General features: G+C 41.9%; 1 protein-coding gene and 1 long non-coding RNA gene across 5 annotated transcripts in view; both read left to right on the forward strand.

Moving 5' to 3' along the window:
- SENP5 (SUMO specific peptidase 5) overlaps nucleotides 1-25,360 on the forward strand; it is a 41,754-nt gene that overhangs the window by 1,934 nt on the left and 14,460 nt on the right. For 2 of the 4 annotated variants that reach the window (XM_041003109.1, XM_041003111.1), the window contains exons 2-6: nucleotides 7,235-8,778; nucleotides 19,998-20,103; nucleotides 20,245-20,383; nucleotides 20,629-20,676; nucleotides 22,999-23,076. In XM_041003109.1, the coding sequence (XP_040859043.1) occupies nucleotides 7,266-8,778; nucleotides 19,998-20,103; nucleotides 20,245-20,383; nucleotides 20,629-20,676; nucleotides 22,999-23,076 (1,884 nt within the window). In that variant the 5' untranslated portion in view covers nucleotides 7,235-7,265. The remainder of the gene's footprint in view (nucleotides 1-7,234; nucleotides 8,779-19,997; nucleotides 20,104-20,244; nucleotides 20,384-20,628; nucleotides 20,677-22,998; nucleotides 23,077-25,360) is intronic. The other 2 variants (XM_041003112.1, XM_041003110.1) reach the window with 1 other exon arrangement.
- Nucleotides 23,084-24,656, forward strand: LOC121171390. The gene is made up of 2 exons (XR_005886118.1): nucleotides 23,084-24,048; nucleotides 24,098-24,656. It is a non-coding gene; the product is annotated as an uncharacterized LOC121171390 (long non-coding RNA).

Raw genomic sequence — 25,360 nt, forward strand, 5'->3', positions numbered from 1 at the left:
GTAACCATTTGTAGAGTGAACCAGCAGATGGAAGATCGCTCTCCTCTATTGGTGGTGACTCCCTAGGTGGCCAGAGATAGATAGGTCTGAAGCCAGGAACTTATTCTGGGTTTCCCACTTGGGTGCAGGGGCCCACATACATGGGCCATCCTTTACTGCCTTCTCAGGCATATAAGCAAGGAGCTGGTTCAGAAGTGGAGTAGCCAGGACAGAAATTGGCACTCCTATAGGATGCTGGCACCACATGCAGAGGCTTGATGTATTACACCGTGGTGCTAGCTACATTTTTTTTAAAAGATTTATTTTATTTTTATAGGAAAGTCAGATATACAGAAAGGAAGATCTTCTGTCCATTGATTCTCTCCCAAAGAAGCTGCAATGGCCGGAGCTGAGCCAGTCCGAAACCAGGAGCCTGGAACCTCTTCTGGGTCTCCCAAGCGGTTGCAAGGTCCCAAGGTTTTGGGCCCTCCTCGACTGCTTTCCCAGGCCACAAGCAGGGAGCTGGATGGGAATTGGGGCCTCCGGGATTAGAACTGATGCCCATATGGGATTCTGGGCATGCACAGCGAGGACCTTAACCTCTATGCTATCACGCCGGGCCCACACATTTTAGTTTTAAAAATGCCCAGTGCTGTGGATTTGCAAGGCTGACTGGTTGAACCCACCTCCCCACCCCTAGGGGTCCATCTGCCCTGATTGAACTTTTCCCTGTAGCTTGCCCAGCCTTTGCCTGTAGCCAGCCACTGGATCCCTCTGGAATGCTGAGTCCCTTCCACGCCTGCAGCTCGTGTGGTCTTTTGACAAGGGCATCCCAGGGCCTGGGAGCAGGCTATGGTGCCAGGTCCTTTCTGTTTCCTCTTGGAAGTGGGAGTTGGGGGGAGTCCTCCCTCACCAAGGGCAGTGGCGTTAACGTGTCAGAGTTGACCCGTGGTGCTGGCATAGAAAGACCCTGCACCCAGGCGTGAATGGGCCACTGTGGGAGCGTCCCTGCTGGGCCAGGGCAGCCAGCGAGGGCAGTTTACCTAAAAGGTATGGAAGAGACAGAGCCATCCACCTTGGCCATGGGAGAATCAGGCTGCTCTAACTTAGCACTCCCCTCCTAGCACCTGGGGTGGCTCCTTAGGAGAGCGTGCAGCCCCCCCAGTCAGGCAGGGTGCAGGGTGCAGGTGGGGACCCCACTCAGGCTCTTAGCTTCCCCAAATCGCCGTCAGCTCGTTCTGTTTTGTTTTTTATTTTTGTTTTTGTTTTTTTTTTTGATCATTTAAAGGGAGAAAAATTATTATTATTTTTTTTCCACGGAAGTTGTTACCAGTAGCTGTGTTAAACTGTGTTGAGCATCAGGCCTGAGAGCACCACAGGGCGAGAAGCTTGGTGGTGGGTGGGGCTGCCTGGTGACCCTGGGGGCCACCTGCTCCCCACCTTGCATGGTAGATGGCTAGCTGCTTTGTACCCTAGCGTGTTTGAAGTTCCGTTTTTGTTTGCTATGAAATACTTGATTTTTTTTTTCAGATACCTTTTTTTTTTTTCATTTTAACTTTGTTTTCACCTGGGTTTGTCTCCAATAAAATCTAACGACTACTGTCCAAAAGTCAACAATAAATGAATCCTGCTGTGTTCTTTGAAGGATGCTTCGATGTGACTGCCTTTTTTTAAAGAAAAAAAATATTTTCAGAAAGAAAAAAATAAAGTCTATCGGTTTTCCATCTCCTCTCCCCCCTGCCTCTCTTTTTTTTTTCCATGTGAATAAATGTTCTTTAGTGTTTTAGGAGGAAGAAGCAAACATAGATTTTGATAAATCCGAAGATTTCAGATTAATAACGAAGCTTTGAAAGAAGACCATTTTTCGAAATTTTAGTGAAGTGTGAATATTTTTTGTCAATGGCTTTCTCAAAGACAATGAAACTTTTTTGCACCATTTTCAGAGTTTTTATAGAGATGCCAAATTTATATGTTTACATGTAATGGAAACGTGAAAAAAAAAGTATTAAACAATTATTCATAAAAAAATAAATAAAAATGCCCAATGATGCCCAACTAACTGGTTTTCTTTCTTATTCTTAAGAAAAAGTCAGATTTAGAAGGAAAAACATTTTTTTTCAAAGATTATTTTTATTGGAAAGTCAGATTTGCAGAGAGGAGGAGAGATACAAAGAGAAATATCTTCCATCTGCTGGTTCACTCCCCAGGTGTCTGCAGTGGCCAGAGCTGAGCTGATTTGGAGCCAGGAGCTAGAAATCATTATTCACTGGCTTACTTTCCAAATAGCTGGTCCAAAGGTGGGAGCCAGTAGTCTCCTCTGCGCTTCCCATGTGGGTGTAGAGGCCCGAGGACTTGGGCCATCCTTTGCTTCTTTCCCATACCACTAGCAGGGAGCTAAATCACAAGTGGAGCAGCTGAGACATGAACTGGTGCCTATGGGACGCTGGAGGCACAGACAGAGCATTAGTTTGCTGTACCACCTTGCCAGTCCCATATGTGAATTGCCAAGCAACTTTACTTGACTCAGTAGTACTAGTTTAAATTTTATAATACCTTCTTCCAAGAAGGGAGAGAACAGTCCTAGTTAGTAGCTCTGTGTAAATCTGTTTTTGGTAGACTTATATGCTAAGCCTTCAAAAAACATGAGAGAATTCCAATTTAAAGAATGTTTTGCTTTTGTTCTGGCTTAATGAACCCAGAGCTCTAGATACGGGCTTTTTCCTCCATTCTCATCTCAGTAAGTATGACCTTATTACTAGTGCTTTGCTGTTGGACTCTGCTTCTCTAATTGCTTTAGAACATCTGGTTTAATTAGGGCTGAACTATATACCCAACAATATACATCCACATTGATTTCTTAATCTCGTCATATTCAACATGTTAAAATCTAAGGACATACTTAATGTAACCTTTCCTCATTCTGCCCCAGTTGTGTTCCACATGAATAATAACCATTGTGTCCGAGAGCTCACATTAGATTCTCATATTAGGCACTTCACTTTTTTTTTTTTTAAAGATTTATTTTATTTTTATTGCAAAGGCAGATATACAGAGAAGAGAGACAGAGAGGAAGATCTTCCGTCCAATAATTCACTCCCCAAGTGAGCGCAACGGCCGATGCTATGCCAATCCGAAGCCAGGAGCCTCTTCCGGGTCTCCCACGTGGGTGCAGGGTCCCAAAGCTTTGGGCCGTCCTCGACTGCTTTCCTGGGCCACAGGCAGGGAGCTGGAAGGGAAGCAGGGCTGCTGGGATTAGAACCGGCGCCCATATGGGATCCCGGGCGTGCAAGGCGAGGACCTTAACCACTGCGCCATCGCGCCGGGCCCAACTTCACTTTTTTTTTTTTTAACATTTATTTTATCTGGAAGGCAGAGTAACAAACAGAAAGAGGAAGAGGCAGAGAAATGTTTTCCATGTGACTCTGGATGGAATCAGATGTAGCAAGAAACTTCTGTGTCTTCTGCATGGGTGATAGGAGTTCAAGCACTTGGGCCATCTCCCACTGCTCTCGTAGGAGCTGAATTCAAAGTGGAGCAGCCTGGATTCAGGAATTCAAACTAGTGCCCATTTGGGATGCAGGAATTAAGGTGGCAGCTTAACCTGCTGTGCCAGAATGCACCCCTACCGTCTCCGCCCAACATGCAGGTTTTCTGCACATGCTGTCATTTTGTTGTCCTGAAAAATCTTAGGATTAGTTTACTTTGCTACATGTTTCCAGTTTTGTCCCTTAGTATAAGTGGCTATCACAGCATGCCTACATTCGCCAGTAATAACCTCTTAAGATTTCTTTTTGCCAATGCCTTCTCTCACTCACCTTTCTCTCAGTGCACACTGCAGATAGGATGATCTTTTCTAGACTATTGAGGTCTTGTACTCTTTTTTTTTTTTTTCTTTCAGTGCTTTCACAGCATCCATATGTTGAAAGAACAGTGTTATTGAGTTAGCTTCTTTTCTAGGTCTACATCTTGAGTGCTTCTTTTAAAAAAACAAAACAAAAACAAAAATGCTCCAATGGTCTTTTTATTATTTTTTTTTTATTTTTAAGAAAAATAATGGAGGCTTTAATTGTGTTCACACTTTTTCACAATATGCATTTTCATTAACATTTTTTATCAATTTTTTAACTTTTTCCATTTTTTTATTTTTGGCAATTTTTACATAATTAGCGTAAAAAGGTTCAAGGGCTACAAGAAAGTGGGTCTTTTTATTATTTTAAATTTTTATTGAGGGCCCGGTGTGGTGGCGCAGTGGTTAAGGTCCTCGCCTTGCACGCCAGGATCCCATATGGGCGCTGGTTCTAATCCCGGCAGCCCCGCTTCCCATCCAGCTCCCTGCCTGTGGCCCAGGAAAGCAGTAGAGGATGGCTCAAAGCCTTGGGACCCTGCACCCGTGTGGGAGACCCGGAAGAGGCTCCTGGCTTCGGATTGGCATAGCATCGGCCGTTGCGCTCACTTGGGGAGTGAATTATTGGACGGAAGATCTTCCTCTCTGTCTCTCTTCTCTGTATATCTGCCTTTGCAATAAAAATAAAATAAATCTTTTTTAAAAAAATGTTTCTATTTTCCATCCTGTGTCTATTGCGCGCACGAGAGAGCGAGCACCCCTCCACCTTGTCATACTACATATGTGCCTGGAAAGGGGGATTGTTACATGATAGCACCTCCAGGTCCAGGGTGGAGGATAGTACTTCCTGGGTGAAAGGTCATTTGACTGATAGGTGATGAGATTTAGAAAAAAGCAGAAGTTTGGTTTCTGGTTCCTGACACTAAGCCTAGGTATCTACCTATATTGTTTCATTGCCCCCTCAGAGATTTCCAACTCTTAATCTAAAGTGGTTACTGAAGGTTGCAGTTTGATTGCATATACTGTAGTTGACTTCTTGCTAATTAGGGGTGTAGGGCTTTGCCTGTCTAGGAATCAGACCTCTATCTCATCTAATGGATTCCTTGCATGAGCTAAAGAACTAACAACTGTCTCACATAATTTTCATCATTGCTCTGAGGCGTTGATTTCTCTACACAGGAGTCAGCAATGTAGATGGTCTAATCATGGCAATTTGTGTACTGAGGCCAGGCCACACACCCATGGTTCTGATTCCTGAGATTGGAGATCTTGACGTGTCTGATAGCAACTTGAGATGAAATGATGAGCCACTTGCCAATGCCAAAAGCCATTGGTGGGTCTTCTCCTACAGTGAGTGCAATGGCCTGGCTTCAGGAATCCCACAGTGTTGGTCCTCTGGGTTCCCTACTTAGTCCACCCCAGCCTTAGTTTTCGTGTGTACTGGCAGGTACAGTTGCCTGGCTCAGGAAGGCCTGTGACTACTGTTCTGCCCACATCAAAACCCATCAGGGATTCCCACCCCAACCCAGGAATCCTAGCAAGCACTGGCAGCAGACTGCTCATCTCTCCACCTTTTGCAGATTTAATGTTAAAGAACAGGCAGTTATAAACACTGATATAATTAATGCAGATCTCATGAGCCAGGTACAGAATGCCAGTGTTCTGGCACTTGCCTAGCTACAGGGCAGCCTAAGCTGTTGCCTACAGCTAGGGTCAACCCTTAATCTTAGGGTTGCTAAAGGATATAGATTCATCACATCTTCTGGTGTTACTGCCTGCTTTTTAGATGCATGGACTTGTCCAACCTAGGCTCAATAATCTGAGCTAATGGGTTCCTCTCATAAGCCAAAGAATTTCCAGTCAGTTTCATTGGCTGTGTCTCCCTTATTGTTGTTGTTCTGAAAAGTCCTCTACATTTTTTAAAAAAGATTTATTTATTTTTATTGGAGTCAGTATACACAGAGGGGGAGAGACAGAGAGGAAGATCTTCTGTCCGATGATTCACTCCCCAAGTAACTGCGATGGCCAGAGCTGAGCCAATCTGAAGCCAATAGCCAGGAGCTTCTTCCAGGTCTCCCATGCGGGTGCAGGTTCCCAAGGCTTTTGGGTCATCTTTAACTGCTTTTCCAGGCCACGAACCAGGAGCTGAATGGGAAATGGGGCACCCAGGATATGAACTAGGACCATATATAGGATCCTGGTGTGTTCAGTGTGAGGACTTTAGCCACTGAGCTACTGTGCTAGACCCAGTTCTCCATTTTTGCACAAGTCAGCAACAGGGGTGGTGTAATCATGTAATTTGTGCACCAAGAACAGAGCACATACTCATGGGCCATAGTCCTTCAGATTGGAGATCCTGACCTGTCTAAGGCTAATAGGACATGAAAGCAGTGGCTACTTACTGGCATCAAAAGCCATTAGTGGACCTTCCCCATATTGAGTGCTGCAGTCTGGCCTAGGGAGCCCTGGCGTACCAACCATTTAGGCCCCTGGCCTAGCCCACCCTCAGCATCAACTCTCTGATGCATAAGCAGGTGAACCACCTGACCTGGAAAGGCCCGTGGGACATTCCTTCAGACACCCTGCCTGGCTTGCTCCCAGCCCAGGCTCTCCACCCCCACCCCCTCACTGATTCCATGCCTGGTAACAGTGTCAGCCCCATTTTGCATTTAAAAAATCCATGTTTTGGTGCCCAGCACATAGCCTAGCAGCTAAAGTCCTTGCCTTAAGTGCACCAGGATCTCATATGGGCACTGGTTTGTATCCCAGTGGCTCTGTTTCCCATCTAGCTCCATACTTGTGGCCTGGGAAAGCAGCTGAGAATGGCCCAAAGTCTTGGGACACTGTACCCTCGTGGAAGACCCAAAAGAGGCTTCTTGCTCTTGGCTTCAGATCGGCTCAACTCTGGCTGTTGCAGCCACTTGAGGAATGAATCATCAGACCAGAGATCTTCCTCTGTGTCTCTCCTCCTCTCTGTATATCTGACTTTGCAATAAAAATAAAATAAGTCTTTTTTTTTTTTTTTTTTTAATTTAAGTTTTGGGACTTGGTTAAAATCACTTTGCTAATGAGAAACAGGGCAAACTTAAAAATGTCCTTGATTCTCTGCCCTATACAGTGTGTTAAGAAACTGACTACATACTGGGAAAAGATTCTAAAATTTGTGTTGGAGCAGGAGTAAAGAAAATAAAATCTTCTTGGATACACATATCTTCCATCTACCTCAGTTTTCATTGTGATGAAAACCTTGGTTAGGAGGGATTTCGTTAGATCTGAAAGCCTAATTTGAAATATCTTTACTTTTGTTTTCATGTTCTACCTTAATTGATATGTATATAACTTTATTGTCTTTTTTTTAAATCAAATTGTAATTTTTAATCAAAATTTAATTTTTTGTTTTCTTCTTTACAGCTGCATCCAAGCTTCATTATGTATCAGAAAAATGAAAAAGCAGAGGAAAATTCTATGGAGGAACAGAATCCATGTAGCTTTTTCTGAGAAATGGAATACTGGGTTTGGAGTCTTTAAAAAATTCTATCTTCACCAACACTTGTACATTCTGAAAACTAAGTTGGGAAGGCCAATTACTTATAATAGACTGTTAAGACAATTCCAGAATAAAAAGAAGGACCTTCAAATCCAGAAATCGTGGATCCAGGATGAACCACTTTGTGCTAAGACCAAGCCTCGTGTGGCTGCTGAGAATGTTAGTGCTTTTTCCTCGAAAGTGAAAAGAAAGGACTGTAAGCCCTTAATCTCTTCTTCAAGGAGTCTCTTGAAAGTCCAAACAGAGAAATTGCTGTCATCAGCTAAGAACTCTGACTATGAGCACTGTGGAGAGAGAAGTCTCTTGGAAGCAGTTGCTGACTTGCCAGCAAATGGTCTTTTAAGTCAGGCCAGTGGTCGCAGACCTAGGAAGGAGCCACAAGCTTCTGACTTTCCCATGAAGTTCCAAGGGGAGAGCCAAAGTCCAGGTGAGAGTGGCACGATTGTGGTCACCTTGAGCAACCATAAGAGAAAGCGCTTTTGTTATGGTTGCTGCCAAGGGCTGGAACATCACAGGAATGGGGTCCCCCTGATTCCAAAAAAGTTTCAACTTAATCAACATAAGAGAATAAAGGTGTCTCCTCTTATGATGTTTGAGAAATTATCCATGATCAGATTTCGGTACAGGATTCTGAGATCCCAGTACTTTAGAACGAGAGGCAAAGTTTGCAAACTGAGGAAAGCCCAGAGAAGCTGGGTACAGAAGGTCACTGGGGACCATCAAGGAACACTTAGGGATAACAGTGAGGGTGGCACTTGTAGTCCATTCCCTTCTCCAGAAGAGAAAGACACTTCTTGCTGGCATCAGCCGTACTTTCCAAATATGGACAGCAGTGCTTTGGTGAAGGGGAAGAACTCCCATGTGCCTGATGGCCAAATTAAAGGAAACCCTTTTTTGGGCAAGGAGCATCATTTAGATGAAGCATTCTCTGACCAACAAAATGGCAGTGCTCCATACACCTGGGACCAGTCACCCTGTTCCTCTCCAAAGTGGGAGTGTGCAGAGCTGATTCATGATACCCCCTTGTCAGAACATCATTCTGGTAACATGTTCATCTCGGAAACTGAAGGAGAGACTGTGACTTTGGTTCAGGAAAATCAAACAAGTGCCGAGAGTGAGGACAGAATACCACTGTCAGTGTCTGAGACAGACAAATCTGTGAGTCATGTGGATGGGCCTGTGTCTGAAGAAACTGGCCCCCATGAAAACTCACATCACATGGAAGAGGATGGGTCTCTCAAGCAGAATATTCTCAGTTCTAAGTTGCTGGACCACCCTTACTGTAAAAGTCCACTGGAGGCTCCGCTGGTGTGCAGTGAACTCAAGGTAGAGAACCAAGTGGGAGGTGGGAAGAACAGTCAAAAAGCAACTCCAGTGGATGATGAGCAGCTGTCCATCTGCCTTTCTGGTATGCACCCTTACTTTGTTTCTTCAACTTCCAACCCACATTTGGTTTCCATTAACCTTTTAGAAGAATCCTGTACTTTCTACTCATATCTTGCAGCCTTTCATAATGCTGTATTACAGATGCTCTGTAATTTATCAGATCAGTCTTTGATTATTGACACTTGCATTGGTTCCAGTTGTGTCATGCATAAAAGAATGCTGCAATGAAATTATTACTTTCTATGATACTCCCACTATTAGAATTGCTGGTGAAAGTATATAGTCATGCTTTTAACTTTAAGAGAATTATTAAGCTAAATTATCCTCCAAAAGTTTGAACCAGTTTGTATTTGTTAAGCTTTGCCAGTCTTTATTTTCTTTAAGATTTTGTTTTTTAAAAATTTACTAATTTTTATTGAAAGGCAGATTTACAGAGATAGAAGGAAAGACCACGTGTATGCTCAAGAGAAAACAAGTGCTTTTCACACCATATGGCTGTAATGTAGGGTGCTGGGCTGGCCTGAAACCAGGAGCCAGGAGCTTCATCTATGTCTCCGTGTGGATGCAGGGGTCCAAGGATCTGAGCCATCTTCTCTTTTCCTAGGTACATTAGCAAGTAGCTAGGAGGGAAGTGAGCAGCTAAGACTTGAATTGGCATGCATGTGGGATATGAGCACTGCAGGAGGAAGCTTAATCTACCATGGTACTGGTCCCTAAGGATTTTTTTTGTTGTTTTTTGAAAGGCAGTTACAGAAAAGATTGTCTATCCGCTGTTCTTTCCTTAGTGACCATCGTAGCTGGAGCTTGGCCAGGCTAAATAAAGCCAGGAGCCAGAAGTTTCTTTCAGGTCTCCCATGTTGGTTTAGAGGCCCAGGCACTTGACCCATCTTCGCTGCTTCCCTAGGCCATTTGCTGGGGGCTGCATTGGAAGTAGGGGAGCTGAGTCTCAAAAGCGGCACCTACGTGGATTGCCAGCATCAGAGGTGGAGGTTTAGCTGACTCTGCTGGCCCCAAAGCTTTATGAGTCTTACAGATAGTGAGAGAGTTTTAATTTGTTGTTAAGATTGGACATTTGTTTTTATTGGCCAGTTTTTGTTGCTATTTGGCTTTTTCTGTTTTGTTTATGAGAAGCTCCGATGTATCAATCATTCTGTTAGATTCCAAGAAGGTTACAGCAAACAGGATATACTGATTCCTACATTCGTAGACATTGTGTCATTCTTATGGTAATAATGTTAAATTACTAATTATAAATGTCATAGGAATTATACCTCCCAATAGTTAAAAACCTTCAGTATCACAACATGATTTATGATACTGCTTAACAGAAAATTTGAGTTCCTGCACAGAAAATTTATCTTTGATTCCAACACTTCTGTTTTTTTTGGTTTTTTTTTTTTTTTGTCAAAAATACTACATGATATAAATTGCTATATGCACAGTTTTGGAAAATAACATGACAGCTCAACCTTTTATACATTTTTTTCTCCTTGGACTTAATCCTGGGTTTATAATAGTACAAATACTCACATAACTTTGTAGGGGAATTTATGTTACTATAGTAAAAAAAAATTGAAAACAAATCAAAATTTTGGCAATTGTGGAGGAATAAAAGAAATGTAAAAAATTTATTAGAAACTAATAGCTAATACAGGCTTAAGATGTAGAAGAGATTCCACATGTTACCAAAACTATAGAAATTATGAAAAATATTAAAAATACACGTAAGGGTACTTCAAAATCTTGAAACAAAAAATAGAATTAAATGTACTGTGATGCAGAAACTCTTGAAATCCATGCCTAGCTTTTTCACAGCACGTTTCCTGTGACCTCTTTGCAGACGTCTTTGCGTCTCTGTACTCAAAAACAAGGAACTTCTGTGTGAACAGAAACTGAGAAGTTCTCACGAGGTTGAAAGCAAGGGGAATGTCAGAGGGGCAGAAAGCTAGTGCTGGGAAGGGTGCAGTTTGTAGAGTTTTCAATTTTTAAACAATTTCAACTGACAAACGTGTTATGATACATGTTTATGGAGAACTGTGTTCGTTTCATTGTGTCATACACCCAATAGCTGCTGCCTGTAACAGGCCCCTCCTTCCTGCCTCAGCAAAGAGAGATGAGCTCAGATTTATCATCATCATCTGAGAAAAGCAAACCCAATGAAAGACAAAATCAGTAGCAATAGAAAAGTCAACCTGAATAACCAGGACTAATAGAACACTCAGAGCAGGAGTCACCGTACGGCATTCACTGTGGTCCGTGGACGCTTCTTTATTTTTTTAAAGGTTTATTTATTTTTATTTTTTTTGGAAAGTCAGATATACAGAGAGGAGGAGAGACAGAGAGGAAGATCTTTGATCTAATGATTCACTCCCCAAGTGACCACAACAGTCTGAGCTGTGCCAAACCGAAGCCAGGAGCCTCTTCTGGGTCTCCCACGAGGGTGTAGTGTCCCAAGGCTTTGAGCCATCCTTAACTGCTTTCCTAGGCCACAAGTATGCAGCTGAATGGGAAGTGAGGCTGTCAGGATTATATCTGGCACCCGTATGAGATCCTGGCGTGTGCATGGCTAGGACTTTAGCTGCTAGGCCACGGCGCCTGACCATGTGGACGCTTCTTTAACAGACTTCTACAGCATTAGTCAGTATTGAATTCGTTGATGCATTGAATGCTGACTTGTCTCTAACATAACTGCATTATGTGCCTTTTTAAATGACTTACATATTTATTGATTCAGGAAAGTGATTACAGTTTCACAATTTTATCCAGTATCATATTCAGTGATGAAATGTGGGGGTGAACAGATAGTTATTGCGTTCAAAGTCAAGTTGAATGCTTTATAATGACCACTGTTAGCTGCTGTAAAAATTTAATACTGAGTTAGGCTTGTGCAAGATGTTACCAAGATTTGGGAGGAGTATTATTAATATCAAGGATTTTGTACTCAGGTCTTTCTGCAAGTAATCTATAAGTTCTTCATTTCAAGAAGAACAGAAATTCAGTAAGTACCAGAATTAAGGCATATACATACGCAGCCCCCCCCACTACATTTTGTGGAATAAAATTGTAGCACATCAAGGATCATGAGAATACTTGTACCATAATATGTTGTAGATATATTAGAAATTTGATTAGGATAAAATCCAAACATTTAAATAAAAGTTTAAAAAAGAAATTTGGCGGTATAAAGTGCAGTGATACAGTGGGTTAAGCTGTCACGTGGGGCACCTGCATCTCAAATTGGAGTGCAGCTTTTGGGTCCCATCTCCTCTGTTTCCAAGCTGGCTCCCAAAGATGCATCCTGGGAGGCAACAGGTGATGGTAGCAATGCTTGGGTCCACACGGGAAACTGGTTGAAGTTCCAAGCTTTTGGAGTCAGTCTGGCCCAGCCAGGCTGTGTGGTTGTTTGGGAGTGACTGTCAGGTGAGATTTGGCGCCTGGCACAGGAGCCTAGAAGCTAAAGTCCTCGCCTTACATATGCCAGAATTCCATAGGGGTACTGGTTTGTATCCCCGCTGCTTCACTTTCATTCCAGCTCCCTGCGTGTGACTTGGGAAAGTAGTAGAGGAAGACCCAAAGCCTTGGGACCCTGCACCTGTGAGGGAGAACCAGAAGAAGCTCCTGGCTCCTGGCTTCAGATCAGCTCAGCTCTGGGTGTTGCAACCCCTTGGGAAATGAACCAGCAGGTGAAAGATCTTTCTCTCTGTCTTTCCTCTCTGTAAATCTGACTTCGCAGTAGAGACAAATCTTTAAAAAGGAGAGAGATATTATTTAGAACAACATTTTTTTGTATTTATAATGTTTATATATAATCATTGTGATTTGATTAAGTCAGGGTGATACATCTGTGATCTTTAAAGATTTTTTTATTCGCAAGACAGGTTTTTTTTAAGGACTTATTTTTATTGGACAGGCAGATTTACAGAGAGAAGGAGTCACAGAGAGAAAGCTCTTCTGTGTGCTGGTTCACTGCCCAAGTGATTGCATTGGCAGGAGCTGAACTGGTCCGAAACTAGGAACTTCCAGGTCTCCCACGTGGGTGCAGGGTCCCAAAGCTTTGAGCCGTCCTCAACTGCTTTCCCAGGCCACAGGCAGGGAGCTGGATAGGAAGTGCAGCAGACAGGACACAAACCGGTATCCATATGGGGTCCCAATGCCTGCAAGGCTAAGTTTGAGCCATTGAACCATCTTTCTAGACCTATAAAAGGCAGATTTCTAGAAAGAAGGAGAAATTGACATCTTCTGTCCATTGATTCACTCCCCAGATTGCCTCAACAGCCAGAGCTGAGTGGAGCTGAAGCCAGGAGCCTTCTCTCATCTCCCATGTTGGTGCTTAATCCCAAGGACTTGAACCCTCCTCCTTTGCTTCCCCAGCTCATATGCAGAAAGCTCTGTGGGAACTGAAGCAGCCAGGATTTCAACCAGTGTCCATATGAAACAGCAGCTCTGCAAGGCAAAGGGATTAGCCTGTTGAACTTCCACTTTGGCTCATGTATTTTTTTTTAACATTTACTTATTTGAAAGACAAAGTTACAAAGAAGGAAAGATATGCTTTATCTGCTGGTTCACTCCCTGGTTGGCCATAGTGACTGGAACTGGGCCAAGGCAGGAGTTAGGTGCTTCATCCATGTCTTCCATGTGGAGGGCAGGGGACACAGTACTTAAGCAGTCTTGTTATTTCCATACTAATATGAGTGTGTTAGTAGAGAACTGGATCAGATATGGAACAAGTGGGATTCCAACTGGCACTCATATTGGATGCTGACATTTTAAGAGGTGGCTTAATCTATGTGCCACAACACTGGCTCCCTGCAGTACATGTTGAAAATATTTTAGGTTTGTTTTTTCTTTTAAGATTTATTTATGGGGTCCAGGGTGGTAGCCTAGTAGCTAAAGTCCTTGCGTTTCACTTGCCAGGATCCCAAATGAGTGCCAGTTCTAATCCCAACGTCCCCGCTTCCCATTCAGCTCCCTACTTGTGGAAAGCGGTGGTAGATGGCCCAGAGCACTGGGACCCTTGCACCCACGTGGGAGAACAGAAGTGGCTTGTGGCTCCTGGTTTTGGATCGGCTCAGCTTCAGGTGTTGTAACCACTTGGGGAGTGAATCATCGGCTGGAAGATCTTCCTCTGTGTCTCTCCTCCTCTCAGTATATCTGACTTCCCAATAAAATAAATAAATAAATGGTTTTACTTGAAAGAATTAGGAGAAGCAGATCTTCTGTTAGTTCATTCCGACCTCTGTGGCCACAGCTGAGTGGGTCTGAAGATGGGAGCTTCTTCTGGGTGTTCAGCATAGATGCAGGGGCCCAAGGCCTCAGGCCACCTTTCACTGTTTTCCTATGCTTTAAGAAGGGAGCTAGGTTGGAAATGGAACAGCTGGGACTAAAACTGGTGCCTGTATGGGGTGCCAGCACTGCAGGCAGATTAATAAGCCATAGTACAGGTCCTTTGGGGGTTTGTGTGTTCAGTTGGCTAATCTACCGCTTGTGGCACTATATCCCTTCTTGGTGCACTAGTTGAAGCCTGACTGCTTCATGCTGATGTGCTTGGGAAAGTTGCTGAACATGATTCAATTCTTGGGGCCCCTACCACACTTGTGAGAGGCCTGGATGGAACTTTGAAGTTCTGGCCTGGTCCAGCACTAGCCTTTTGGGCAGTGAACCAGGAGGTGGAATATGTTTGTCCCTCTCTCAGAGAAAATAGATCTTTATGCATTTTAAACCAATATAGTTATTGTATATAAGAGTATTTCAAAATCTCGTGAGAAGTAGAACTAAAAGATACATTTTAAAAAAACAAACTTTGAAATATCTGTATGGTTTTACATAACGTGAGATTTTTTAGGTGCACTTTGAAGACCAACCCTTTCGTATGGATTTCTTTCTTTCTTTTTCTTTTATTGGAAAGACAGATGTACAGAGAGGAGGAGAGACAGAGAGGAAGATCTTCTATCTGATGATTGGCTCCCCAAGTGGCCGCAACGGCTGGTGCTATGCCGATCCGAAGCCGGGAACTAGGAGCCTCTTCCGGGTCTCCCACGCGGGTGCAGGGTCCCAAGGGTTTGGGCTATCCTTGACTGCTTTCCCAGGCCTCAGGCAGGGAGCTGGAGGGGAAGCAGGGCTGCCGGGATAGAACCAGCGCCCATATGGGATCCCGGACATGCAAGGCGAGGACCTTAACCACTGCGCCACCACGTCGGGCCCATGATTAATTTTTTAAAACCTTTTTTAAAAGATTTATTTATTTTTATTGGAAACTGAAATATACAGGGAGGAGGAGAAACATAGGGGAAGGTCTTCCGTCTGGTGATTCACACTCCAGGTGGCCGCAACAGCCGTGTCTGAGCCAGTCTGAAGCCAGGAGCTCCTTCTGGGTCTCCCACGCAGGTGCAGGGTACCAAGACGTAGGGCCATCCTTGACTGCTTTTCCAGGCCACAAGCAGGGAGCCGGATGGGACTGCTGGGATTAGAACCAGCACCCATATGGGATCCTGGCACGTGCAAAGCAAGGACTTTAGCTACTAGGCTACCAAGCCAGGGCCAGTTATTTAATTTTTTAACATTTCATTGTCTCAAGAAGAAATCCCCCGTCCTCATTTAGCAACCCCTCCTCGTTACTGCTTGTTCTGTCCCCTGGCGACCATGATATCCTTCCTGTCTCTATGGATTTACCTATTGTACCCATATCATGTAAATGTATCCATAACATATGTGTCTGACCTCTTTGCATCAGGCTTTCAAAGCCTGTTTACACAGTACTATGTGCCAGCGCTTTATTCCTTTCATAGGTGATTATGTTTCAATGTATAGACTTACTGCTTTGTTCATTCATCTTTTGGTGAATGTTTGGGATGTTTCTGCTTCTTAGCTATTGTGAATTATGCAACATGAACATTTTTTTAATGTACTAAAGGTTTTAAGTGTCTTTTTTTTAAAAGATTTATTTATTTTTATTGCAAAGTCAGATATATAGGGAGGAGGAAAGACAGAGCGGAGAATCTCCATGTCCATTGATTCACTCCCCAAGCAGCTGCAACAGCTGGAGCTGAGCCAGTCCAAAGCCAGGAGCCTAGAGCCTCTTCTGAGTTTCCCACATGAGTGCAGGTTCCCAAGGCTTTGGGCCAATCTTATGATCTTTTGCCATTTATTTACTTTCACTTTACTTGAAAGGTAGACAGATGGAAACAGCTCTTTTATCCTTTGGCTCACTCTGTAAATGCCTGTAACAGTGAGAGCTGGGCCATGCCAGGAGTTCAATCCAGATTTCCCATGTGAAGGGCAGGAATTCAGTATTACCTGTCTCTTGCTACCTGCTGCATTGTGCATTTGTAGGAAGCTGGAATTGAGAGCCTGGCTAGGGACTTGAACACTACGATATGGAACCCAAGCATCCCAAGCAACATCCTCTGAGCCCACTCTGATGATTGGGTTATGTTTTTTTCTTGAAGACCATTCTGATGGGTATGAGGTGAAATTCCATGGTAGCTTTAATTTGCATTTCCCTGATGATCAGTGATGTTAGAATATTTTCCAAATATGGGATCATTTTTTTGTTGTTGATAATTGTCATCAAGGCTATTACATACTTTGCTTTCCTTGAGATTTATTTATTTTTATTGGAAAGACAGATTTACAGAGAGAAGGAGAAGATAAAGATCCTGCATCCATTGGTTCACTTCCCAAGTGGCTGCAATGACTGTAGCTCACCTGATCCTTCTAGAAGTCATTAAGTACACATAAGTACATAAGTACAAACATGGAGCTGGATGGAAAGTGGAGCTGCCAGGGTATGAACCAGTGCCCATATGACATCCTGGCACGTTCAAGGCGAAGACTTATCCACTAGGCCATTGACCCGGGCCCAACACACATTTTTCAAAAGAACAGATTCAAATGGCTAACAACTGTGAAAATATGTTCAGGCTCCCTAGCCATCAGAGATACAAATGAAAACCAGATTGAGGTACCACCTAACTCCAGTGAGATCCGCTCTTCCCAGAATTGTTAGCAGAGAGCTGGATTAGAAGTGGAGCAGCTGGGCCTTGAACCAGTGCTCATATGGGGGCTAGTGTTGGCGGCTGGCTCCTTAATGTACTGTGTCACAGATATTGACCTCCAGTTTCATGCTTACTAGATTGTGGTGGTACAGCAAAATAATCCTATGTCTGTGGTGCTGATATCCCACAAGGGTGCTGATTCATGTTCCAGCTGCATCTCTCTGATCCAGCTCTCTTCTTATGGACTAAGAAAGCAGCAGAGGATGCCCCAAATCCTTATGCCCACATGGAATACCTGGAAGAAGCTTCTGACTCCTGGCTTCATATTAGTTCAGTTTGGCTGTTGTGGCCACTTGGAGAGTGAACCTGGATGGAAGATGTCTGTGTCTTCTCTATATCTAAAATAAACCTCTGAAAAGCATAAAATAATAGTAATAACAAAGAACACAGAAAAATAGGCAGGCAGGCGGGCAAACAAAGCCTTGTGCCTCAGGAGTGTAAACAAATACACAATAGTCAATTCCCTAAATGATAAGACTTTTTGTGATATTATGTTGGCAAGATGTCTTTACATAATAGGACACTCGAAAACCATAAAAATATGCCGATGTGATTCTTTAAGCAATAAGATATATAGGAAGTAATGATTATTATTAATTTCATGTATGCATGATCTTTAACCCAGGAATTTTACTTTTAGTACTTGTGTTCTAGGGAACCCATAGAACACTTCCAATAAATCTTTTTAATACTCAAAGAACTTTAATTTAAATGATAATGCTAGATTGTTTTTAAGTAATTTTGACAGAAAAGAAAACTAATCTGAGGTATAGCAAATAGCTTTTGCCTACTGTCCTGTTTTCTTGCTTAAGGAGTTTTATGTCCCTTGTTCATTCTCTGTAACCTTCTCAAGTATTAGCAGGGTGCTGGATTGTGTACGAATCCACCAGGACTTGAACTCATACCTACATGGGATTCTGGCCCACAGGCAGAAGCTTAGTGTGCTACACAATGGTTTTGGGCCCCAAAAGGTGACATTTTTGTCCAGACTATGTGACATTCTCAGTTTAAATTATGTGTACTTAATGACTTCTAGAAGGATCAAGAAGCATATGTAAAAAGGCTTTAGGAAATGAAAACTATTTCTAAGAAAACAGACCCGAGGATAGGTTTGAAACATGACGTGCACTGCTCACCTGTGCTGAATGAAGAGCGCACAAGTCTAGGAAGCAATCAGTCTCTCTGCTCCCTGTAGATCCGCCTCCCCAATACAAATAAATAAATAAATCTTCCAAAAAAAAAGTAAGTAAATAAATCTTTAAAAAAAAATTTAGGTTTTTATTAGAAAGGCGGGTCTAAGAGAGGAGTGATATAGGGTAAGATATTCCGTCGGATGATTCACTTCCCAAGTGACCACAGCGGCTAGTGCTGTGCTGATTCGAAGCCAGGAGCCAGGAACTTCCTCCAGGTCTCCCACATGGGTGCAGGGTCCCAAGTCTTTGGGCCGTCCTTGACTGCTTTCCCAGGCCACAAGCAGGGAGCGGGATGGGAGTGGAGCTGCCGGGATTAGAACTGGTGCCCATATAGGATCCTGGCAGGTGTGTTCACGGTGAGGACATTAGCTGCTAGGCCACCGCGCCAGACTCTAAAAACATAAATCTTAAAAAGAAAAAAGGAGATATGATTTCTCTTCAGTGGTAAACTGAAAATGTAAACCTTTTTTTTTAAAAAAAAGATTTTATTTTTATTTGTGCTCATTATTTTATTTATTATAAGTCAGTTGTGCAGAGAGGAGGAGAGACAGACACACAGATATGTCTACTTGTTTACTTCCTGATTAGCCACAGCAGCTGGAACTGAGCCAATCCGAAGTGAAGCGCCTCTTCCGAGTCTCCTACACAGGTGCAGGGTCCCAAAGGCTTTGGGCTGTCCTCCATTGCTTTCCCAGGCCACAAGTAGGGAGCTGGAATGGAAGTGGAGCTGCCGGGATTAGAACCAGTGTCCATATGGGATCCTGGTGCGTTCAAGGCGAGGACTTTAGCCACTAGGCCGCCGCACCAGGCCCCAGAAAAACGAAATTAACGATACATTGCTAAAATGACAACCAAATTATTATTCATTCATATTAACTCAATGTAAATGGATTAAACTCATCAAATGTCATAGATAAGCGGACTAGAAGGACAAAACCCATCTATTTGTTGCCTACAGGCGACGTATCTCTACAACAAAGATGAGCAGAAAATTATTTCTCCTAGATGTTGATTTTTTTTTTAAGTTTCATCTCTTCAAAACTTTCTGATTAAATTTTTCATTGACTCAGATCAATACATAGCATCATTTTCTTCAAGAAGATTCTTAATTTTCATTTCTTCAACGACACATTAGTCATTCTGTAGCATGTTATTTAACTTCATGATGTTGTTAATTTCTTTTTTTCTTGCTGTTGCTGATTTTGTTTTGTGGCTTTTCATTTAAAGAGATGTATAGTAACTGTGTAATGGAGACTGTCATATCCAGATGTGAGGGTACAATGCAGTATGCATCTCTACTTCCAGATCAAAGGAGGACTCCCAAGGAAACTGTTAACTATATCTTGACAATAGGGTGCTGGACTTTGCCATTTTCTATGCCTATAATGATGGACATATGACTGTTTACGAAGAACTATACTTCAGTAATAATACAGGGGAACTCAGTGGGGGAGGAGTAGACTTGGGGAGAGGGGTAAAGGAAATCCCAGGGCCTATTCAACTGTTTGACAAAATGATGATAATAATAGTTATAATTAAAAAAATGTTTAAAAAGTCTTCAGCGGTTGGCTCTATGGCATAGTGTGTTAAACTGCTGCTTGCAGTGGCAGCACCCACCTGGGTGCTGGTTGGAGTCCCGGCTGCTGTTCTTCTGATCCAGGCTCCTGCCAATGGGCCTAGCAGTCAAGGAAGGCCCAAAGCCTTGGGACCCTGCACCCACACGTGTGGGAGACCTAGAAGACACTCCTGGCTCCTGGCTTCTGATCGGTGCAGCTCTGGCCATTGCAGCCACTTGCGGAGTAAATCAAACGTAAGATCTTCCTCTCTGTCTCTCTTGCTGTGTATATCTGACTCTCCAATAAAAATAAATAGATCTTTCCAAAAAAATTTTTTTAATTACAATATCTGAAATACTTGTGGATTGTTATATATAGATTAACTGTTGCAGAGACTACTAAAAATGTCTTTTTTCCCCCCCTCTTCCTTTACTTAAGGATTCCTAGATGAGGTTATGAAGAAGTATGGCAGTTTGGTTCCACTCAGTGAAAAAGATGTCCTTGGAAGACTAAAAGATGTTTTTAATGAAGACTTCTCAAATAGGTATGTCATTGATAATAAAGTTAAGCCCTCAGATAAAATTGTTGGGATTTATTACTTTTTGTTCTTTTAGGGGGGAAATACTCAGCAATAAATCATGCAGAATTCATGTTTTCAACTGCTGCTTCAACATCTTTGTTTCAGGAAACCATTTATCAATAGGGAAATCACAAACTATCGAGCCAGACATCAAAAGTGCAACTTTCGCATCTTCTACAATAAGCACATGCTGGACATGGATGATCTAGCCACCCTGGATGGTCAGAACTGGCTGAATGACCAGGTTAGTTAGTTTGTAGGCTCTCAGTGTGGGGACATTGCAGAAAATGTTGGTCAGCAAAATAAGATTGTAGCCTCCTGGTTGGCTTCAGTCATCATTTGCTATCAAGGATTGTTTGTTCCTTATCCAGGTGACTCATTCACGAACCCAGGATCCTAACAGTGGTATTACCATCAGCAGTATCATTCATTCAGTCTGTGATGTTCTGAAATGTGTAGGCTTAGTAAGTGATTTTTACCTTTTTATAGGTCATTAACATGTACGGTGAGCTGATAATGGATGCAGTTCCAGACAAAGTAAGTGAAATTTCCTTTATTCAGCTGGATTTTTATGTATTAAAAATACATTTTGAAACTTTTAAACATCTAAACATTTAAATTTAATTAAAACATTTAAACATTTAAAAATTTTTGATATTCCTTAGATATTTGAAAAATGATTAAGATTTTGTATTAGCCGCTTACCAGAATTGGGAATAAGTATTGTTCTCTGTAGAATCCCAGTGCTGTTATTTTCCTTCTTACCTGTGTCAGAGGTCAAAACGTCAGTCTGTTTTGTAAATTGGAATCTTAAGGAAAATGAAAAAGATTCTATCATTTGTCTTTTTCCAGTCAGCAAGTTTACACACACAGAGAAAATGTGAAAGTATTCAAGCATTCAGTATTCCTTTATTTTCAGTGTAAAAAAGGATATGTACTAAGGCAGTGGTTCTTGCAGCTTGGTTCCCAGGCCAGCAGTAGCACCAGCAGCACCTGCGCCTTTGGACTTCATGGAAATCCAGGGATTGGTGCAGTAGCCTAGTGTCTGGGGTCCTCACCTTGCACGTGCTGGGATCCCTTGTGGGCGCTGGTTTGTGTCCTGAGGCTCTGTTTCCTCTTCAGCTCTCTGCTTGAGGCCTAGGAAAGCAGTTGATGAGACCCTGCACCCACGTGGGAAACCTGGAAAAGGCTCCAGGCTTCTGGATTGGCTCAGCTCTGGCTGTTGCGGCCACTTGGGGAGTGAATCATTGGACGGAAGATCTTCCTGTCTCTCCTGCTCTCTGCATATCTATCTTTCCAATAAAATTAATTAATTAATGTTTTTTTTAAAAAAAAAAAAAAACACACCTGAAATTCAAACTCTTGGGCCCCATTCCAGCCCTACTGAACTGGAAGCTAGAGGTGTGACTCAGTAGTTGGTTCATGTCTATCTGCCCCCACTCCCCGCCAAGACCCTGAATATTTTATTTGTTTGAAAGGCAGAGTGGTGGGGGATATTTGAGAGAGCAGATGTCTATAATAGCCAGGAGACTGGAACCTTATCCGACTCCTCAGTGTGGTTGTCAGGATCCTGGCTATTTGGGCCATCATCTGTCACTCATGACTTCATTAGCAGCAAGTTGGATCAGAAGTAAAGTGGAATGGTTGAAGAGCCAGCATTGAGAGAGGTCAGCATGGTGGCATAGAGACTTCAGCTGCTGCTTGCAAACGCATCCTGCAGTTTAGTGCCAGTTTGAGTTTCAGATGTCCTATTTTGGATCCGGTGTCCTGACAGTGCACCTGGAAAGGCAACAGAAGATGGCTCCAATGCTTGGCCCCTGCCACGCGTGTGAGAGACTAGGATATTTATCCTCCTGGCTGTTGCAGCCACTTGGGAGTGAACCAAGGGATGGGCAATCTCTGTATCTCTGCCTTTCAAATTAGTTAAAGTAAAGTAACAGGAACTTAAGGAAATGAATCTGTCCCTCTGATGTGGGGCGTGGTGTCTTAGATAGAGGCTTAATTTGCTGTGCCACAACACCTGCCTTCCTGGAATCATTTTAACAAACTCTCCTGATGATTCTGATACACATTGAGTTAGAGATTCACTGCATTAGAAGGTGATAATTACAAACTCTTTTTATCCATATATTAAGCTGGGTGATTCTCAAAAGAATATCTAACAATGTGTCTGGTAAAAGTATCAGACCAGATGGCTGGGCTCTATCCTCTGAGTTTCTGCTTTAGAAGATTTGAGTGGGGCCTGAGAGCTTGAATTTCTAGCAGATTGCCATGTGGTATTGTTGCTACAGGTTTGGTGACCACAGCAAGAACCACACCTCTGTCGGGTGGGCTGATAGTGGCTGCGTACCACTGATGAGCCAGGAATCTGAAACCAAGGATGCAGAGTAGGTTTTCTCTATATGTCCAGGATAAATCTTTTGATAGTAGAAATGATTAGGACAATAGAAGTCTCCAAATTCAAAACCTTCAGATGCAGTTACTTCTGAAATCCATATTCCTTGAATGTAAGGTAATTGTTACCTCATTTTTTCATAGCCTCTTTCAACTTTATCATTTGATTTGAAGAGATTTGTCAGGTTGCTTCTCTACTTGATTGGATCCAGGTAATCAGTTATGCCCTGTGTCAGCTCTGACGATAGACTATGTCAGCTCTTACATTAAAAGACTATAACCTGAAATGTTTGGGATAGACTCTTCTGTAAATCTTGTGTACTGTCTGTATGTCTTTCATTTTTTGAAGATGAATCTTTTCCTTTTCATCGTTTTTAAGCATTTTTAAATTTCCATTTTGTTCTCATATTAAATCTGGGCTTTGCCAAATATATATCTGTTGTTTTTATTTGGCATCTGTTCCAGGTTCACTTCTTCAACAGCTTTTTTCACAGACAGCTGGTAACCAAAGGATACAATGGTGTAAAAAGATGGACTAAAAAGGTATTCACTTTTGTTTGTTTTTATCCTGGATTTGAAATGAATGAGAAGCCGTTTTTGGTGGAAGGAAAGATCTTTAATGGCAATATGATGTGGATTTGGAGTGACAGGTTTTTAAAAGCTTCTTTTGAATTTGGCTCTTTGGAAGAGAAGATACTAAATGAAACTCTTGAGTCCATCCAGGTGGTTGGCATGTGGTATAAGTGGAAAAGCACTAGGTTGAGAGTAAATACTGTTTTCTTGCTATGCGACTTCGACAAGACATTTAACTTGTCTGGGCCTTAGATTTCTTATTTGCAAAATAAAAATCAGGATAATCTCTGAAACACTTTCTAGTTCTCTCTACTGTCAGAAATGTTATTTTAAAAATCCATGGATGTTCCGTTTTTGATATTTTGCAATATTACCTCCAAGTTCAAATTCCAAGGTCATAAAGCTGAACTTACTGTTACTGCTCCCTTTTTAGCCTTCATAGATTGGACAATTAAAGAGTCTGAAGTAGCTATGAATGGAAATAAGTTTGTGTAAAGTAAAAACATCTCATTGAACATTGCTGTGTAGAAAGTCATTAGCTGCTTCAACGTGAATGAAATGTGGTTGAAGAGTACAAACCCGGGCAATAGATGTAATAAGCTCAGAAATCAGACCTGCATTCAGATCCTAGTTTGATTCCTTAACCATCTGAAAGACCACCTTAGACACATTATTTAATTCCTACAAACTTTATTTCATCATCTAAAATAGGAATATTGGGGTTTACTTGGTTGTGAGGATCCAGTGACATTATGCAGGTAAATCATCAAGCACATGCTGGCCATACAGTAAAGTGCTAATTATTGTTATGATTTTATGATAAGACCAGCAAGATGTGAATGTTAGCTCTCTGATTTAATAATACAGGTCTAGGATTTATTCTTGGGAAAATAATATCAACAAGGAATGTTCTGTATGTAATAAATCATCGTTAGATCACTAGTTATAGTAGCAAAAAATGAAAATGATTGACACATCAGTTTCATGGAAGATTATGTTAATTGCTGATAGCTCATGGTTTTAGTCAGTTTCTTACTGCAAATGTATTCTGAACTGCTGTAATGTTAACCAAATAGGAATGAAAGTTGTGTTACATGTGATTTTCCTACAGGGGAATGAACAGCTTGAAAAACAGTTAAGTCAGGTTTTCTGTTAATTATTCCCTCAATCACATGCGTCTGCCATTTGATGGGATTTCAAATATTTTGTGGAAAGTAGGACTGATACATAAATTACTTTTTGTGCAAAAAATATTAAAACCATGCACAGCTTTTTCATAATAAGAATTTTCCGTGAACATTTTTAAGAACCCTCCGAATGGAATCCTTACGACACTCGTTCTTGTCTAAAGGGGTCTCCATTGCCTGCCGCTTCTGCCTAGAAGACTGTCTCTCCAGGACAGCTCATTCTCTTACATTGCTGCGGCCTCTGCCTCCGTGCTGGCTGCTCAGAGAGGCTGCCCTGCACTGTCCTCTCTAAAGCAGTGCTGCCCCACTGTTCTGCTCGCCTCTGTACTTCCCGTTTCTTGATTTATTATATTCATTTGTTGTCCTCTGTTGGAATGAATACTGCATTCAAGTCTGTTTTGTTTAATGTAGTTATAAAAGAGCAATGTGTGTTGAATTAAGGAATTTAGAGAAATGAAGATTATTTGTGTGTAAAAACTGAAAATAGTATGACTTCCATAGTTCTTGTGTTTTTCTGAGATCTTATTATTGTGGAGTATAAGGAATGTGAAATCAGGGATAGGTAAGCCGTTTCCTTTCTTCCTGACTCTCTTTTTTACTTCAGCAAGTTTCTGTACTTTGTGGTTCCAACCACAATAGAAATAATTTCATATTACTTTATGTCCTTGAGTCCATTTATATATACAGCTGTATAATATGTATTGTATTACATTATTTCTCTTACTGAAACTTGAACCTTTAAGGCTAGGAATCATATTTTCCTCAGATCTGTTTGCTGTTGTAGAGCCTCTTTTCTAAATGTTAATGCAATAAATAATATTCAGGGCCATTAATTAAATGCAAAAAGAATCCATTTTCTAGATTCTAATTGGATTATTTTTAAAAGCTATGTGCTAAATATAAGAAATAAAATAATAAAATAATACAAAAAGGAAGGTGAAAAAAATAAATGATATTTAAAGAAGTTTTAGGCAAATCAAACCCAAAGGAAAATGGCAAATGAAAAGAAGTAATGGCAGTATTAATAGCAGATGAGATAAATTTTAAGGTGAAGGGACTAGAACTAA

This window comes from Ochotona curzoniae, unplaced genomic scaffold (genome assembly GCF_017591425.1).
Source record: "Ochotona curzoniae isolate NIBS_2020 unplaced genomic scaffold, NIBS_Ocur_1.0 scaffold_2587, whole genome shotgun sequence".
Classification (NCBI taxonomy): domain Eukaryota; kingdom Metazoa; phylum Chordata; class Mammalia; order Lagomorpha; family Ochotonidae; genus Ochotona; species Ochotona curzoniae.